This window comes from Salvia hispanica, chromosome 1, assembly GCF_023119035.1.
Source record: "Salvia hispanica cultivar TCC Black 2014 chromosome 1, UniMelb_Shisp_WGS_1.0, whole genome shotgun sequence".
In the NCBI taxonomy this organism is placed as follows: domain Eukaryota; kingdom Viridiplantae; phylum Streptophyta; class Magnoliopsida; order Lamiales; family Lamiaceae; genus Salvia; species Salvia hispanica.
This window is the reverse complement of record NC_062965.1, coordinates 46,039,190-46,057,319: the sequence shown is the minus strand read 5'-3', so window position 1 is coordinate 46,057,319 and position 18,130 is coordinate 46,039,190. Positions and strand designations below refer to the sequence as shown.

At 39.9% G+C, this 18,130-nt stretch overlaps 1 protein-coding gene across 1 annotated transcript; it reads right to left on the bottom strand.

The window, feature by feature from the left end:
- Positions 1–6,825: 6,825 nt before the first annotated feature.
- LOC125198487 lies at positions 6,826–7,797 on the bottom strand. Its single transcript, XM_048096825.1, has 2 exons — positions 7,282–7,797; positions 6,826–7,170 (listed from the first exon to the last, which is right to left on the bottom strand). Exons 1-2 carry the CDS (start codon positions 7,795–7,797, stop codon positions 6,826–6,828), a joined length of 861 nt encoding a protein of 286 aa, XP_047952782.1.
- Positions 7,798–18,130: the final 10,333 nt, after the last annotated feature.

Genomic DNA, 18,130 nt, shown 5'->3' with positions numbered 1-18,130 from the left:
ATACCCTAGCTGGACGCTCATCTGCCCAGAATGAGAGGATGACCGAGGTTGTCAAGCTTATGCAGAAAATGGCAGTATGGTTGGGAGAGATGTTTCCCCAGATCAAGGAGAAGCGGCAGCCCGGTCCGGGAAGTTCCTCCCAGCAGCAGCTTCCACCCCACTCCAGGCCTTCGGTAGCCCCCCATGCATCTCCAGCCCTGGCGTCTGTCCCTGTGAAGGAACCCCTGTCCAGAACCCCCGTTGTTACTGAAGAGGAAGCACCGGCGTCGCCAGTAAAGAAGAAAGTGAAAGTGAACCGCCCCAGCATACCACCCAAGTCTGGCTCCCAAGGGAGCCGGACCCAGAATTGAATTCCCCCGTTGACCAAGTAAACTATACATTTCATGTCATTCCATTTTATTTTCTGTTTTTATATATCTATGTTGTTTATGTTGAGCATGTTTAACTATTTTCTTGTGTGTTCTCCCACTTAGCCCAATCTTTGGTCTAAGTGTGAGAAGTTTATATATTTCTTCAACATGTTTTTCTTGTGATTGTGTGTTAATCTCCCACTTAGCCCAATTCTTGGTCTAAGTGTGAGAAGTTTTTATGTTGTTTCTCTTTTATGTCTTTGTTTTCTCCCACTTAGCCCGTTGTTCGGTCTAAGTGTGAGAAGTTTTATGTGTTTTATTTTGATTGTGTGCACCAACTCCCTCATTTCTCTCCTTCACTAGGATAGCTTGGGAACAAGCTGGAGTGAAGTGGGAGGGGGTGGGAGAGTTAGTGCAGTATGTGCTCAGCATGTGTTAGAGTCTCTAAGTCTAGGAATTAGTTCTCTTTTTAAAAGATCTATGTGTTAGCATGAACTGGTGATAATAATAAGGCAAGATTCCCTTAGTAAAAGTAATTGAGAATAGGATGCATGCAACTTTGAGACCTCTTTCTTTTAGAAGCTGAAATCGGTTTGGAGGAGGCAAGAACGATAGAAGGTGCCTTAGCTGACCTAGTTGTGAAGCCCCACTACATAAGTGAGTTAAAAGCCTTAACATTGAGTGCTAACATGATAAAAGGGACTGCTACCTGATGCTTAGGCAGAAGAATTTAGAAAGGAGATAAATAAGGAAGGAAGAGAGAAGAAGAAAAAATTTTCGAACCTGGAGGTATAAGTTGGACGAAGTCCAAGAAAAGAGGAGGTATAAGCTGGACGAAGTCCAGGGAAAAAAGGAGGTATAAGCTGGACGAAGTCTAGAGGAAAAAAGAAAAAAATTAGGAAAGGAGGATAGAAGGAGAAATTCTCATAGCCCGAAGCATCAGTGGCAGGAATTAACTAAGAGTGATCGATCCTAACATCCCTGGTGAGGAATGAGTGATCGAGCGACTCCAACAATTAGTAAGCTACAGGCCATCTGGACAAGCTGACAAACCAACTAGGTAGATAAAGGGAAGGGGAGGATTTGGAGTGTGTAGACTATTTGATTGACCTCAAGCTTGTGGGGGCGACTGCTTAAAAATTTGAACTAGTTCATGCCTATGTGTTTTATTTCTCTTAAGTGTTATTTTTCCTTTTCTTTCGTCTGCTAGTGTCTAGGTCTAGGAGTTTTCTTTGGTCAGGGAATAACCATGCATTGAAATTCTCCTTACTTCTCTTTTTCTTGTCTTTATACTTGAGGACAAGTATGATTTAAGTGTGAGCAGTTTGATAAGGCTAATTTCATGCATTGATTATAGGGATAAATTCTACGATTTCCCGGGTCTAACAAACCTTTTTGAGCCAGGTGTGTAGAGAAATCGCGAGCCCCAGGAAAAAGACAAAGATCGCCTGGTGGAGGAAGCTGGCAGGAAAAATAAGTGGAACAAGGAAGAAGCGCTAAACAAAGGAGCATCGAATCAAAGGGCAAAATGAGTACTACAAGAACAGTCTAGAAGCTTTATCCACTATAAAAAGGAGCACGCAATCAACATGCAGGACGATCACTTTCAGCTCCTAGCTTAGTTTTCCATTTTTCTCTACACACTCACACACTTGGGGTAAATCGGAGGGGGGTTCTCATTTCAGCAGAAGTTTATGGTGCAACATCGTCTCTAAGGAGGCGAAGAAACAATTGTCTTTTAATTTTCTGTCTACTTTTGGTACTCGCCGAGTCCTCGTTGTTCGAGGCTCGGCTTTGGTGTTGTTTCTATCGTTGGATATTTCATAATTTGCAATGGATATGTCTGTTTATGTTTCGTTTATCTTATCGTGTTGTTTTGGGTTGATTTGTTGATTATTGTTGGATGATCTGAGTTTGGAGTTGTTTTGTAAGGAATTGTTTGTGATCGGTTGAATCTACGTAGACTTGTGAGGATCGGAGGTGGAAATGATGTTTGGTTGTTGTGGATGGCTTGGATCCGGAGTGGATTAAGCGTCTCGTGGTTGGATCTGCTTGTTTTCGCTTCATTTAGTTGTTTAAATTCTGCATTCTCGGTTTGCCTTGTCTAGTAGTTGTAGATCTGCTTTAGTTTTAACTGTTCTTAATTTCTGTCGGTTTAATTTCGTTTACTTTGCTTCGATCTGCGTTCTTGCTCTGTTTTAACTGGTTGTTTCGTGATAAATGTTGGAGAAGATGATGGCGTTGTTAGTTAAGTCCTTTAGTTAGTTATTTTGCAGCTTTTCAATTGTACTCTACCTTTTTTAGAAAATGGTCCCCACGTTTAGCTTCTTTCCCAAGTCTAGGTTAATTTAGGAAACTGTTCGTTCGATCTAGCAATTGTCTCGCTCTATTTCGATTAATATGCATGTTTTTATGTTTCTGCCTAGATCTAGCTGTTAGAGTAGAATATTTCAATTACCAAGTCTAGGAATTAAAGCTCAACCCCAAAATTGCATGGCAGCAGCCAACAAAAAAATAGTTCCCGAGTCTTTGAACATGTTTACTTGCGCATTCATCTCTGTGGAATCGATTAGAGACTAAACGCATAAATATGAAATAAGGAGTGTGTGTATATATGATATGATTAGTTACGGATTAGATCTAAATGTATACATTCAAAAAAGATTGAGAATTGATGACCATTTCTAGCAAGCTGATGATCTTCTTCTTTTATCTCCGGACTGTCATTGTGGATGTTAGCTTTAATAAATGAAATTAATAATTTAGCTTAACTCGAACCAGTGCAAAATTAAACGTCCACATAATGGGGTATTTCTTTTTTTCTTTTAGACTAAAACTTACATTCCATAGCTGTACTGGACATTTTTTAAAATCCGACTTTAGGAGAGACGCATTAAGGTCATGCGTCTCCTTTTAATGAAACGCACAAGTGTCATGCGTTTTAGGGTAAGACGCATAGAGCTCATGCGTCTTTGAATTTTTTATTTTATTTTATTTAAAGACGCATGACAGTCATGCGTCTTAGGGTAAGACGTATAAGACTAATGCGTCTCTTGGTTGAATTAAACAGACGCGAGCAGAGGCAGAGAAGCTCATTCTGCGCGAGAGAAAAAGAGAGAAAGGGGCAGGCGATATTTCGGCGATTTTCCAGCGATTTCCCGTCATATTCCGATATATTTCGGTAAGTTTTCTTCAATCTATCGATATTTATCTCTTATTTGGTGTTTAATGCATAATTTGTGTAGGTTTCTCCCAATTTTGTAAATTAGGATTCATAACAAATTGTTCAATTTTGATCGATGTTTTGTTGTTTTGTTAATTGTAATGGATTTTATTGGTGAAATTCATTCTATTGTATAGTTTTTGATATGTTTGAGATGCTTGGTGTTGTAATTTTGGTTGTTATTGGAGAAGAGACTAGGGGTTGAAAAGTTTGCAATGACTATTAAATTTGGGTAATTTTTGCAATGACTATTTAATTTGATTATGATAATAATTTACAAGTTATATATAATTGAAGTAGAATGAACTGTGAATTTCTAATTTCTAATTTAGGAGTTTAATGTAAATTAGGCCTTATAAATCATGAATTGTGATGAATTAGAGTTTCTAATATATAGTATATGATTGGATATCAATGGATTAGGAGTGAATCATTTGGTTTATAATATTTTGTTGTCTTGATGATGAATTTGAATATATATGTTATTTGTATTTTAAATTTGAGTTTGTAATTTTTGTTTTGTGAATATGTATTAGATTAGATGGCAACTTCAAGTTTTAGCGAACCGTTATTATATGGATCTGAAGATCCGTCAGTGCTATTTCTTCAAAGAAAACACATTTTAAATAAACTACTGAGTGATGGCACAACATATGTTTTCAAAGTTCGACGAACGGAAAGTACGATTTGGGATGTGGATGTTCATGACAATGTGATGTATTGTCTTGAGAGATTTGGTTTCAAAGGCGTGATGGATTGTGGGAAGCCGATGAAGGTCAACAATGAGCTTATCACGGCTTTGATTGAGCGTTGGAGGCCGGAAACGCATGTTTTCCATCTACCGATTGGAGAGACGACGGTGACTTTAGAAGATATGCAAGTCATTTGGGGCTTGAGAGCGGACGGTCACGTTTTCACAGGTCGTGACTATCATGTCGGGTATCCCGATTGGCCTAGCAAGTGCCAAGCTTTGCTGGGATGGTTACCAGATACAGGGTCAGACAAAGCAAGCCGATTTGCTGATGACCGCTCCGATCAATCAAACGAGGATACCTTTGGGTGATGACCTACCTACATATCTATATATCCAAAGGGCATGTATCCATGCCCTAATCTTGTTAGGAGGACTCATTCTACCAGACACCACGGGGTGTAAGGTTCCTTACATGTGGCTGAATGCATTGGTGGATCCGGACGAAGTGCAGAATATTAGTTGGGGTAGTGCGGCTTTGTCGTACCTTTATCATTATCTGTGTGGGGCTTCCATAGATCAGAGGAAAGAGTTGGGTGGGCCTATGGTGCTTCTGCAGCTATGGGCTTGGGAAAGAATGCCCACATTGAGGTCGTCGTTCATAGGAGCGCTCGTGCACGAGCCATATACGCCATGTGGCGCCAGGTATGAATTTAAACATTTATTTGTTTATGTATCTTGGGACAACAACTTTTTACATCAATTTTATTTATAGGTGGAAAGGAACTACGCACATAGGAAATGCTCCTAGATTTTCGGTTGAGCATTACCGTGATCAAATATCTTTGATTAAACCTGGGCAGGTGACTGTCTTTTTTTTTTTACTTAATTTATGAATTTATTATGAAATTAATTTGGCTTTTACATTGTTGGTTTTGTAGTTTCTGTGGACGCCATATGCAAATTGCATGCTATAGGGATGTCACTGGATGCTCCCATTGTGACACTTATTTGGTATGTTGGGCATATGTTTAGGCGCATGAGGCTGGACGAGTGCGCAGACAATTTAATCAGTACCAGGAGATTCCTCAATCCGTAGATAGGATGCTCAAAGAAGCTGATCACTTGGAAAAAAATAATCGGCGTGGTAAGAAAGGAACTAATTGGGAAGAAACGCGTCAGTTCTTTATTGGGGAATGGGACATGAGATATGAAAGGTTCGAGGCAACCTTAGGTGGCGCAACGATGTACAATAACATTCCACTGAGTCCGGGATACATGGCGTGCGTGGTATAACAGGATTACGGTGACGTACCTAACTCAAGCTGGGGTACAGTCAACTGTTGGGATGAACGAGACAGCTTCTGACATAAGATTATTTGTAAGTTTGTTATATTAAACTATATGCTTTCATGTGTTATAGTTTGTTTCGTATTGATATTTGTATGTTTTTTGTTTATATAGATTGAGGGTTTTCAGCAAGTTTGGCATTTGACTACTGATAAGAGATAGACCCAAGAGTGCGACAGATTCGAGAAATTGTTAGGCGTACCCTTCAGTCTACGAACCACGCCGATGTCATGGAGTACCCGGTAACACGCGACAGATTAGGATGTCGCAACCGCATCCTGATTATGTACAACCAGTGCCTATGAATCCCGAGTATGACCCACCTCAGTGGTCTTTTTCTATCCAAGCCAGGAGTCTCAATCATAGTGGAGTCGTCCCCTCATTTTCCCAAGCCAACCTGAGCCTGATTGGAGTAATCGCCCCTATTCACAAAGCCAAAATGAGCCGCAATGGAGTGGAGCCTGAGCATCAGTCGGTTCATACTTCCACAATTATTAGTTTGTGGCTCCTCAACGAATTGAAGAAGATGATGATGAAGAAGGAGAAGAAGAAAATGAAGTGGAAGAAGAAAATTACGAAAGCGAAGAGGAAAATGAGGAAGCAGAGGTTCAAAACACCCATGTACAACCTCGCCCAGTTGCGGAGGGTTCATCACGCACCGGGGTTGGGAAGCACGTGAGCAAAGTGATGAAGAGATTTTCAACTAGGAAGAATAAGGGGATTGAACGGTCAAAATACACTCCATCGACGTATAAGTAGTTCATTGTGGAATGATGTAATGTTATGTATGTTTTATTTTTCATCCAACCGCAGTAGAAACACAGTCTTCACCATTGCACTGTTCTCCAAAATGTCAGATCAACTAAAGCTCTAATCGGCAACTCTCTAACACCTTTCAATACTCTGTTGTAGCTCTCTGACATGTTTGTTGAGGTCACCCCCCATTTCAGTTCATCATCGTAACAAAGAGACCAATTTTCTTTTTTGGCTTTATTGAGCTCTTGTATCGCAACAATACTTTCCTCCCGTAGTGCACGTCGCCTTCGGATGTATTTACGTACTTGAGTTGTGATACCCAATCCCCATATCTTGCCTTTCACATTAATGCCCTTACATTTCGCCATGATATTTTTCCTCAAATGGACCAAACACCATTTGTGGTGACATATCGGCGGCTTTTTCCATTCATCAGAACACATAGCCTTAATGATTCATTTATGCCTATCCGATATGATGCACACCTCCCTCTGGTATTTCACCACATGAATTCTTACATGATACAAAAACCACTGCCAACTTTCGCCAGTTTCTTCATCAACAACAGCATATGCAATCGTCAGAGTCTTCTTGTTAGCATCAACACCACAAGCAACAAGCAACTTACCTTTAAATCTTCCTCGAAGATGAGTCTCGTCTATTGTTAAAACTGGCTGACACTCTTGAAAAGCATGTATAGCAGTCCCAAGTGCCCAGAAAACATAATAGAAGACTTTATTACGTCCCTGGCTCAACAACTCATTGTGCTTCCACTCAAAAATTGTGCCTGGATTCCTCGACTACAGTTCAAGCATGTAACTCGGCAACTGTCTAAATGACTCCTCCCACCCACCAAATACAATCTCTATAGCCCTTCTCCGCGCATACCATGCCTTCTTATAACTGATTACCACATGAAATTTGTCATGAACAAAATTTCTTACGGCTGCGGCTTTGTACTCAGCATTTTTTAGCAATTGATGGCGAATACACAAAGCAGTCATTGATGATGAAAAGTTAACATGTCCTCTATCATTACGATGGCCTTCACAACTATGGCGTTCCACCCACTTCCTAATTTCCCACATATCATCATGGGCCCATTGTGTCACAGAAACTTCCCAAGAATATTCATTCGTTTTTTCAGCGTCGGTCTCGCTGATAATAGCTACCCCATCTTCTGTCATCCTTGCAGGATATTTGCATACAGCATGCCACCTTCTTAATTTGCTCTCCACCACCCTAAATTGTCGATGTTGCCTCAAACTCCACATAGTGATAGCAGTCTTCACATGCAACTTGCTATCAAATTTTGTTCCCGCATTAATCCGATACGGATGTTCCTCATCCCAGTACATAGTGATGTGTTCATTACCAACATTAGGTACCCCAGAAGGACCACTCGGTAATTTGCGAAAATATTTCATTCTGGAAGTGGTTGCTCACCTTGCACGATGGGTTTATATATTACCTCCTCATCACTGGAAATATCAGCTTGAGAATCATCACTTAAAATAGTGTCAGATGATGATGACGACAATGGTGGATCATGGTCTCTTCGTACAACATCAACATCAACATTATCTTGAACATTCACTTGATTATTCATTCCAACATCAGTAGCATCAGCAACATCTGCTTGCTCATTCATACCACAATCAAAGCTCATATATTCAACCCTCGTAGATGATCCAACACCGTAATCAACAATTGGCGGGATTTCTAAATTTCTTAAAGGCGAATACTCAAGAAATAATTCAATATGACGAGTAGAATTTTGAGCCTCATTGAACATAAACATCACACTTTCATCACTGTCAACCCCAGTACATATGTAACTCATACCGGTACCAAAGAGACAATGCCTCATTGATATTTCAATGGAATGTTGATTCATATCTATTCTTATCTTAGAACATATCATTGCAACTAATTCAGAGAATGAAACACATGAATTCAATACGATGGAGCCTCTCGCACGAGGTGGATCATAACCAATACCCACTTGAGAAAGTTGAACTATTCTACCACCCCAATACAAACTCACAAATACTAGCATCATTTTTGCATTAAAAAATATACAACTTAATAACAATTAGAGACAATTTTTTTCTATAAACCCTAATTTAGTAAATTTGACAAGTTTGGCATTAGAAACCCTAATGTTATGCAATAAACAACGAATAAGTGAGAAATGTTGAAAGATTGAACAAAACTTACCGAAAGATAAGAGGAAATGGCCAGAAATCGGCGAGAATCGCCGGAAATTGCCCAACAAATCGCCTGCTCCTTTTCTTCCTTTCTCTTGCGCAGAATGAAGCTACTGTCTCTGTCTCACGTCTGTTTTAAGTTCGAAGAAAGACACATGACGCTTATGGAACATAACTTTTACTTTAGAAGCAAAAAAGAAATACCCCTCCACATAATCCCTTTGATTTTGTACTTTTTTTTTTAACACTTTCGCGGTGGAGGGTTGAGTAGGACCCTCATCCCATATATATCATGTAAACAAGGTTTATACAATGACCGATCCCAAAAGTGAATGGCCCAAAAGGAAGAGTATTACATAAAAATTACATCTTCCTTAACTAACAAAAAGCAGTCATAAGGCAAAATAAAAGGAGACCAGCATCAAAACCTAAAACTAGGCATACCAATCTAATCCAGCCTTGCCAATGCTCTTGCTCTCGCCGGAATCGAACTCGCCTCAAATTTCATCAAGAAATGGCTTTCTTTCCCTAATAATGCCAGGTAGTCAGCAACTTTGTTCCCCTCTCTTTGAATGCACGTTATCTTCCACTGAACCCCCCTAAGCTCCATATTAATCCTTGCCAAGCTATGTCTTGTCTCTGCCGGACCCAAGAGGTCTTTACCCAGGATCGAGCTTAGCATCTCCGCATCTGTTTCTAACCACAACATGTTACTATATAGCTTTGAAATTAAAATACCTTCCAGCAAGGCCTTTAGCTCAGCTTCAAACACAGAGGTCGCAACTAGAGGTGTACAAAAGGCTTCCACGATCTCTCCCAGGTGGTTTCTCACAATGCCTTCCCCTCCTGCCTTGCCCGTTAGCCCCTCATATGCGCCATCTGTGTTAAGTTTCATCCATGGGTCATCCGGCGGCCTCCATTGCACTCTCTCAACTCTCCTTGATCTGCACTCTCTTGGCCGCACCGCTATGAAATCCACTCTCAGCTCACACCCTTGCCATTGTTCTGGTCCAAGGTGTCCTGCTAGGACCAGATTCCGCAGATGCATGACAATCCTTTTACAAACATTTTCCACTTTAAAGACTTTCTCAAGGTGCACACACCCGTTCCTTTCTGTCCAAATGTACCAGAAAATTAGACAAGAGATCAGAATGCAGATGTGATGTATGTTCCTAATACCCAAATGTCTCTGCCACCATCTTAGCCGCCCCTCAAGACTGTATCCTTGTCCACCATACTCCGGCGCTTGTGGGAACCATCTCGAGAACTGATTCCACATAGTGACCGCAGCTTCCCCATTCACAAACAGGTGGAGTCTTGACTCCACCACCGGATTTGAGCAGCACCGGCATTTAGAAGCAAGAGAAACCCCTCTCCATTGAACTTTCATATCCACAGGTATTCTATTGGCTAAAAGGCGCCAGAAAAAAACTGATATTGTAGGATTAATACCTTTTCCCCAGATGAAATCATACACTTCAAAGCTTTCCCCCCTGTGCCTTATCAATTCCCACGCCGAGGCCACTGTAAAGTTGTCGTGAGTAGTCAGGGCCCATCTCGCTGAATCTTTAATTGCCTCATCAACAAGCGTCGCCAAGATCTCCTCCCCTCCCTCGCCACTCCCCACTCATTCAGCAGCTCAAAGATTACTTCTTCCTTCCATCCTGATTCAGACCAAAATTCCTCTACTCTAGCAAATTCTGGAACCCCTCCTCTAGAGCAGTAAGAACTGATAGGCTGGTCTCTCAACCAAGTATCATCCCAGAAGCTGACTTTGCCATCGCCCAACATCCATCTAATAAAGGTTTGACATTTGATCCCGGCTTTGAACATCCTTCTCCAGGTGGGACTGAACCGGCTGGAGCGGTATATAGTTAGAGTCGAGGAAAAAGACCAATACTTCTGGTACATGTATTCTGCCCAAAGGGAGTTTCTCTCACGAAATCTCCACCACAATTTATAGCTAAATGCCTCCACCGTGTCAGTGTTAGAGTTTGTATACTAGAAATCACGTTTCGAGTGATTGAATACTGTAAAACTCTTATTTTATTTTCCAATAAATAAAACAGATTATTTTTGTCATAATGTTGTTATGTTTTACATTTAATGGATGTTAATGCATGTTTAAATGTATAAGTTAACTTAACAAAGTCTAAGTCTTTGTTTTAGTAGACCGGTTGTGGGCGTCGTCCACTTTAAGGTAACACGGTCAGTTCTAAACAAAGAAAAAGATGAATTTCACAACCTAGATGGAATTTGACTACCCATCGAGAAAGGTTGCAATGTCAGTCCGCATATTTCTAAGCCTTACTGAAATAAGATGACATTGGTGTGGTATAGCATTGAACGGATCTAACAGCAAGACTTGCCTTTAGGCTATCTACTGAAAGGCGAGGTCTTGATAAATATTTATTTCTTAATCAATGTAGGTTAGCATTGAGCATACGGTATTGATTATGCACTGCTTTGACTTATCAAATGGTGCGGGTTTTTCGTAACCCAATTATCCTGATATATTGGGCAGTGGTGATCGATATCTAGCGGTGCTAGGATTGCTATTATATTGAATCGTGCGCGAGCTGAGTCTCGCTTGATAATGTCCTCAAGAGGAGCGCGAAACGAGGTTTTATTATTCGGAACCTAGCTAGTTGGAGTGTGATTACTCTATGAATAATAAATAAGCGTTTCATGCTAAGTCCACTCTTGGAATTAATAAGAAGTTAATTAATTAAGTCAATAGCAGACATTAATTAATTAATGGACATTTTAATCTTAAGCACGGGAAATGAAAGTTAAACGGAAACCCGGATTACTTGTAATTTCGGATTTGGATGGGGAGAGTTCAATATTACTTCGTAGTGGTTGCTCGTAATATTCCAATTATAACTTATATTAAATTGTGGGTTCAATTTAATTAGTAAAAAGTAAATTGGATGAGCCCATATCCAAAACCTTCCATAGATCCCTGTCTGGGCCCAAAAGGAACTTAATATAAATAGGAGAATAAAGGAGACGTTTCTTGCATCATGTGTAGCATTTCCTCACCACTTTTAATCGGTCTACCAAAACCTTATGGTACAAAAAGGTCTCATAACAACATGGTAAAATCTTTTTAACTTGTAAATCTTCCGCTTTTTGTTTGTTGAAGTTCAAAATCAAATCTCCTTGGATTTCAAGCATCAAGACTTGATTCATTTTAATATTTCATTTTTCTACAGTGATTCATGGGAGCACGAGGTGTGAACCCTTTCGAAAGAGCTGCAATTAGATTCTCATTGTTCATTACCTTCTTAAAGTTTAAAGGTCATACTCTTCAATTGTAGCAGATTATAGGTGAATTCATGAATGGGAAGCATGTGTGTGAGCTATAGCTTTTTTTTTTGTGAAGAAATTCATGTGTTAGCCATAGCTATGGTATATTAAGAGTTCATGTTATGTGCTATTTTTTGGTAGAACGAGAAGCATGCTTGAAATACTTGATGAAGGTGTGTTGATGTTTAGTTTGTCCAACTTTGAGAGTGCTATTTGGAATTTTTGTGTATGAAGAGCATGAAATTTGGTCTTTTCCATGAATGGAGCATGTGTTCTTGTTGGTTGTGGAAATTTTGGATGGACATTTTGATTGTTGGCTTTTTACTGTGATTAATGTTGGGTAATAGTATTGGATTTGTTGGTTGAGTCATTTACTACATAATGGGGGGTTGGAATTGATGATTGTGTTAGTTTTGGTATATGGATTGAGTCTATCTCCCTTTTGTGGTTGAATGATAAATGGGCATAGGGATCGGGTCTATCTCCCTAATTTGGTTGAGTTGTGTTATATTGGTTTTAGAAATTGAGTCTATATTTCTAAAATTTAACTTGCTTGTTTGCGTTTGATTTTAGGAATTGAGTCTATCTTCCTATTATCTCTTATCTTGCCTGTGATGTTTGTCTTTTATATACCTCTTTGATTGTGGACTAAAGTTTTGGGGTGTTGGCTTGTTGTTGTGGTTAATTTTTCAGGTAAACTCTGACATGGCCAGCATTGTCAACCCGAGAACCGTGAACGTGACCTTAAAAGGAAAAGAAGAGAAGGCAAAGTGGATGGCGCTTGCACCTCTGGACAGCATGCCGTCTCGGTACCCGACCATCGACCCGATCAACGATATGGGCATCCAAGCGTCTTGGGAAGGCCTCATGAAAGCGGGCCATCTCACCTTCTTAGCGGGTCATATAAGGTCCTAACCTTGGAGTTCTTGTCCACTCTCCAAGTGAACTACGTCAACAAAGTGTTGGTATCCATCACCTTCCGCTTGGGAAATGTCGAGCACACTTTCACATTGGCGGAATTCAACGCCATCTTCCACTTGCTCGACGAAGATGAAGAAGGGTGCATTGACGAGCCCCAAGACTATGATAGAAATGATTTCTGGGGCCGCATTACATTGGAGGAGGCTAATTCTAGCCAGGGTCCTACTTTCAGTCCCTCCCGCGCCAAGATCAATTCCATTCGCTTTGGTCTGCTTCCCGTTCGCACACAAGGAATTGGGTAGCATTTCTTTTGAAATACTCTTCATACTATGGGGTTTAGGGTAGCATGTTGGCCCATCTGAGGATCAATACTGGGTACTTCATGATTAAACACTTGGAGAGGCATGCATAGAAGAGGAGTGGAAAGCTATGCTGTGCAGGAGTAATCACCTGCCTAGCCCTCCATTATCAGATTAGTGTAGAGGAGCGGGTCGCATATTTGGGGAGCATGGGCATGATCACTATGGACAGCAGGGGCGTTGAGTACTTCGTTCTAGGCCCGAAGACGTTTCTCAAATTCCCCGCCTCTCAGCTTACTGCAGTTGGAGGGTCGACCTATCAAGCCAACTGGAAGATGAACTCCGCTGATCATTTGGCGAGGATAGCAAGTGACCCCCTTCCCCCATGGCGACGGGTTTACTAGTCAGCACCCGATGCGTGTGGGCGCACATTACCTCCTGCGCCCCTAGATCCCCGACGAGCCCCTACAACTTCCAGATGATGGATCGGACAGGGAAAATGAGGATGAAGAGGCCACCACTGAGCATGAAGTGGGGGAAGGCAGTCTGCCAAAGAGAAGTCGCCCAGTAGGCCGCCCTTCTAGGGACAGCCGAATGGCAGAAATAGCCTCCGGGATCCAAAGCCTGCAGCTCGGACAGGCCACCCAATGGGAGTACATGCAGAAGTGGCGTGAGGAGAATCAGTTGTGGATGGCCCGGCAAGAGTCCCGACTAGAGGCCTGCGAGACGCAGATAAAACACTTGCATGCTCAGGGTAACGCTAGGTGCTTGGCACAGGCATTCTACAGGGTTTACTATGTGAGGTTTCCACCACCACCCGAGTAGAGGTTAATGACACCGCCCACTTCTCTTCAAATTTATTCATTCTTTTGCATTGAATAAGTTTGGAGGGGTCTGACGTGGACTGGTGATGCTCTTCTCCCTCGCTATCATTGTGCTGATGATGAACTTTTTGTTTTATTTTGCTTTTTATTTGATTTGTGTATGTCCCTCCTGTGGGACTTGAATATGGGGATATAATGATCACATACTTTTCCATATTATGAGGTGTTTATTTTGGGCGCTTATGATGATTTCTTGTGAAAATGCTTTGTGAAAATGGCAGGAATATGCTTTATCAGTTATGATTTGTTGTTGAGTGAATTGCTTGTTTGCTTGTTCAATGCCAATTCCCAGTGAGATTTGAGCCAAACTTTCATTTTTGTGTGATTTTTATCATATGCTTGTTATTGTTTCTAGAACTTGCTCCTAATCATATTAAGTCTACATAGTGAATGTGAATTTAGGAGATGGCGTTAGGCATTCTTTGTTTTCCCCTTCACAAGTGTATATTTTTTTGTCTTAATCCCTAGTTAACCCTCTTAGCATAAGAAGTTTTCAATGTTATTGATTTGTTAAGTTCACTCTCAAAATTGAAACATGGAAGCACATATGGGGCGTTGCTTAAAAAAATAAAAAATAATAATAGAGGTATAAGCTAGACAAAGTCTAGAGAGAAAAAGAAAAGAAAAACAATGAAGTGTAGATGTATAAGCTAGACGGAGTCTAGAGAAGTTTTGGGTTGGGTATCTAAATAAGTGGGGACCGGATGGGAGGAAGAAGTTAGACAAAGTCTTACTTATCTAAGATTTGTTATGAGAAATGGTCTTTTGTGGGAATTGTAATATGTGGGTGCTTGTGCTTCTTATGCTTTTCAACCACTTTAATCTAAATGTTCCCTACCGTCCAAAGAGCCACATTACAACCTTAATAAAGTCTTTTTCGATTTTAGATTCACATTCACATTCTATAAAATGAGATGTTTGATTTGGAGCAAGCCTATGATAAACACTACTTACATTTTGATTTGAGTGATTAGTATTGAGCCTCTATACACTTGAGAGTGAGTGAAACATGAAAAAAAAAATTACACTTAATGAACTTGTGAGGGCATTGAAACCAAGTGATGCACGAGACAGTAGCTCAAGGTAATATTTGATTGATCTTGTATGTTTCCATGCCAGTGTCTTTTAAAATTTTAATCTGAAGCAAAGCCCAACTTCACCTCTTGTATGAGTTTATTTTTATTAGTGATCTTCTTCTTCTTATTTGAGGAGAAACAAGATTTTAAGTTTGGGGGAGTTGACAAACTCATGTTTTAATCGGTTTAATTAGTCTGTTGAGGTGCTTAATGTCGAGTTTATTGCTTGAATTGCCTATTTTCAGCCAATTATTCTATCTTTTCGAGTTTTATGTGTTTGCTGAGTGTTTAGACAAAACAGATGGAAAGAAGGTAAAAATCTGGCGGTGAAGGCCGAGAAGGCAGCGAAGTCTCAAAAGACGGCACACAACACCTATAGGCTCAGGGCGACGCTAGATGGACCAAGGAGAAGGCTTTCTACCAGCTTACTACGCGAGGTTTCCACCACCATCCGAGCATCCGAGTAGAGGTAACCCACACCATCCACTTCTCTTCAAACTTATTCATTCCTTCGCCAACTGGTGATGCCCTCCCTCCTCGTTGTCTTTCTGTCATGGTGTTATCAATGAACTTCTGGAATTGTTGATGATTTGTTGAACTATTTTTATTTTGATTTCTATTTCTTATTTGATTTGTGTACGTCCCTCTTGTGGGACTTGAATATGGGGATGTAATGATCATATATTTATTCATATTGTGAGGTGTTTATTTTTGAGCGCTTGTGGTGATTTCTTGTTATTGCCTGAAAAATGATTTGTGTACATGGCAGGAATATGTTTTATTGGTTATGATTTGCATTTGAGTGAATTGCTTGTTTGCTTGTTCAATGCCGATTCCCAGTGAGATTTGAACCAAACCTTCGTTTCTATGTGATTTTATCATATGCTTGTTATTTCTAGAACTTGCTCATAATCATATTAAGTCTATATAGTAAATGTGAATTTAGGAGACAATGTTAGACATTCTTTGTTTTCCCCAACACAAGCGTATATATTTTTGTTTTAATTCTTAGTTAGACTTCTTAGCCTAAAAAGTGTTCCGATGTTAATTAATTGTTAAGTCACCCTCCAAAATTAATAAGCCTACAAACCTGGAAGCACATATGGGGCGTTGTTCATTATATTTTAAAAAAATAAATATGTGGAGGTATAAGCTAGACGAAGTCTAGAGGAGTTTTTAGTTGGGTTTCTAAATAAGTGGAGACCGGATGGGAGGAAGAAGTTCGACAAAGTCATACTTATTTGAGATTTGTTCTGGGAAATGGTCTTTTGTTGGGAATTGTAATATGTAGGTACTTGTGTTTCTTATACTTTTCAACCACTTTAGCCTAAATATTCCCTACCGTCCAAAGAGCCACATTACAACCTTTATAAAGTCCTTTCTGATTCTAAACTCACTTTCACATTTTAGTAGAGGAAATGGTTGATATTGAGCAAGTCTATGGTAAATACTACTTGTATTTTGACTTAAATAATTATTATTGAGCCTCTATACACTTGAGAGTGAGTGAAGCATGAAAAAATACACTTCATGAACCTGTCAGGGCATTGAAAACAAGCGATACACGAGATAGTAACTCAAGGTAATGTTTGATTGATCTTTGTATGTTTCCATGCCATCGTCTTTTTAAATCTATATCTGAAGCAAAGCCCAATTTCACCTCTTGTATTAGTTTATTTTCTTTGTGATCTTCTTCTTCTTATTTGAGGACAAACAAGGTTTTTAAGTTTGGGGGAGTTGACAAACTCATATTTTTATCGGTTTAATTGGTCTGTTGAAGTGCTAAAAGTCGAGTTTATCATGCGAAATTGTCTTTGTGTAGCCAATTATTCTTTCTTTTGGAGTTTTTTGTGTTTGTTGAGCGTTTTAGGAAGATTGAATGGAAAAGGAGACAAAATTCGACTGAGAGTGCACTGGAGGCAGCAAGGCCTTCAAAAGCATCACTCGGTCGGGTGAATACTAACCTAGGAAATATACCCGGTCGGGTACCAGTGAAGAAGCGTGGAAGTTCCAGAAAGAGGTCAAAAAATAGGACCCGGCCGGGTGAATTTTACCCTTAAAAATCCACCTGGCCAGGTACTTCAGTTTGACGCGTAATTTTTCAGAAAACACGATTTTTGGAAAAAGAAGAAAAAGGCTAGGGTTGCAGGGGACAAGATTTATTCTACACATACCGCCTCCATCACTCACACACACTCCGAAGAACACCTTTGACAGAGAGATTTGAAGATTGAAGACTCTACATCGGAAGATTGAAGCTTCACTCCATAAATCTATCTCACAGGAGTAATTAGTACCTTTTATTCATGTATTTATTGAATTCATTTGTGTTTGACTTGGTTTTCTCCATGAACATGGGTAACTAAACACTTTCTTGTAGAATTTTTGGTGATGATGCAGTAATTTCATAGTTTTTATTCAATCAATTTTTTTCTTACCTTGTTCTTGTAGTTGTTTGATTATTCTTTGATTTATTCCTTCAATTGCTTGATCACCACTTGATTGTGTAGGATTAATTAGATTAATCGGGAGATGAATAATTCACACCTTAATTCAATAGAACTCAGGAGAGTTGAGGTTTTTGAGTGAGGTCTTTGATCTTTCATGCTTTTGGGAGTTAGATATTTAGGAGTAGAAGGAGACTTTTATCCTAGCACCTAATCTACATGTTTCTCACCTCGGGAGGGGGTTTAATCTATAATTATGGTCGACTTAATAACTCTAGCGACAATCAAAACGTAAGGAAATTTGATTGGATAAGAGCTTGAAATTGTGCATCGGATCCTTGAGTTCTACAATTTTCTTCATATTATCTGTTCACATCTTGTTAACTTCTTTTTGTTTGTTTACTTGCTTATAATATGCTTTCAGTAGTGTTAGAACAAATCAAACATTTCCCGATTGTCTAGATAGTAGTTAACATTTGTTCGTGGTAGTTAAGTTGGTACAATCTTGTCACTGTGGGATACGATACTCTTACTTGCTATTTGCTACACTAGTCCCGTACACTTGCGGGTATCACTTGTGTTATATTAAGTTGAGTCAGAAGTCAACTAAT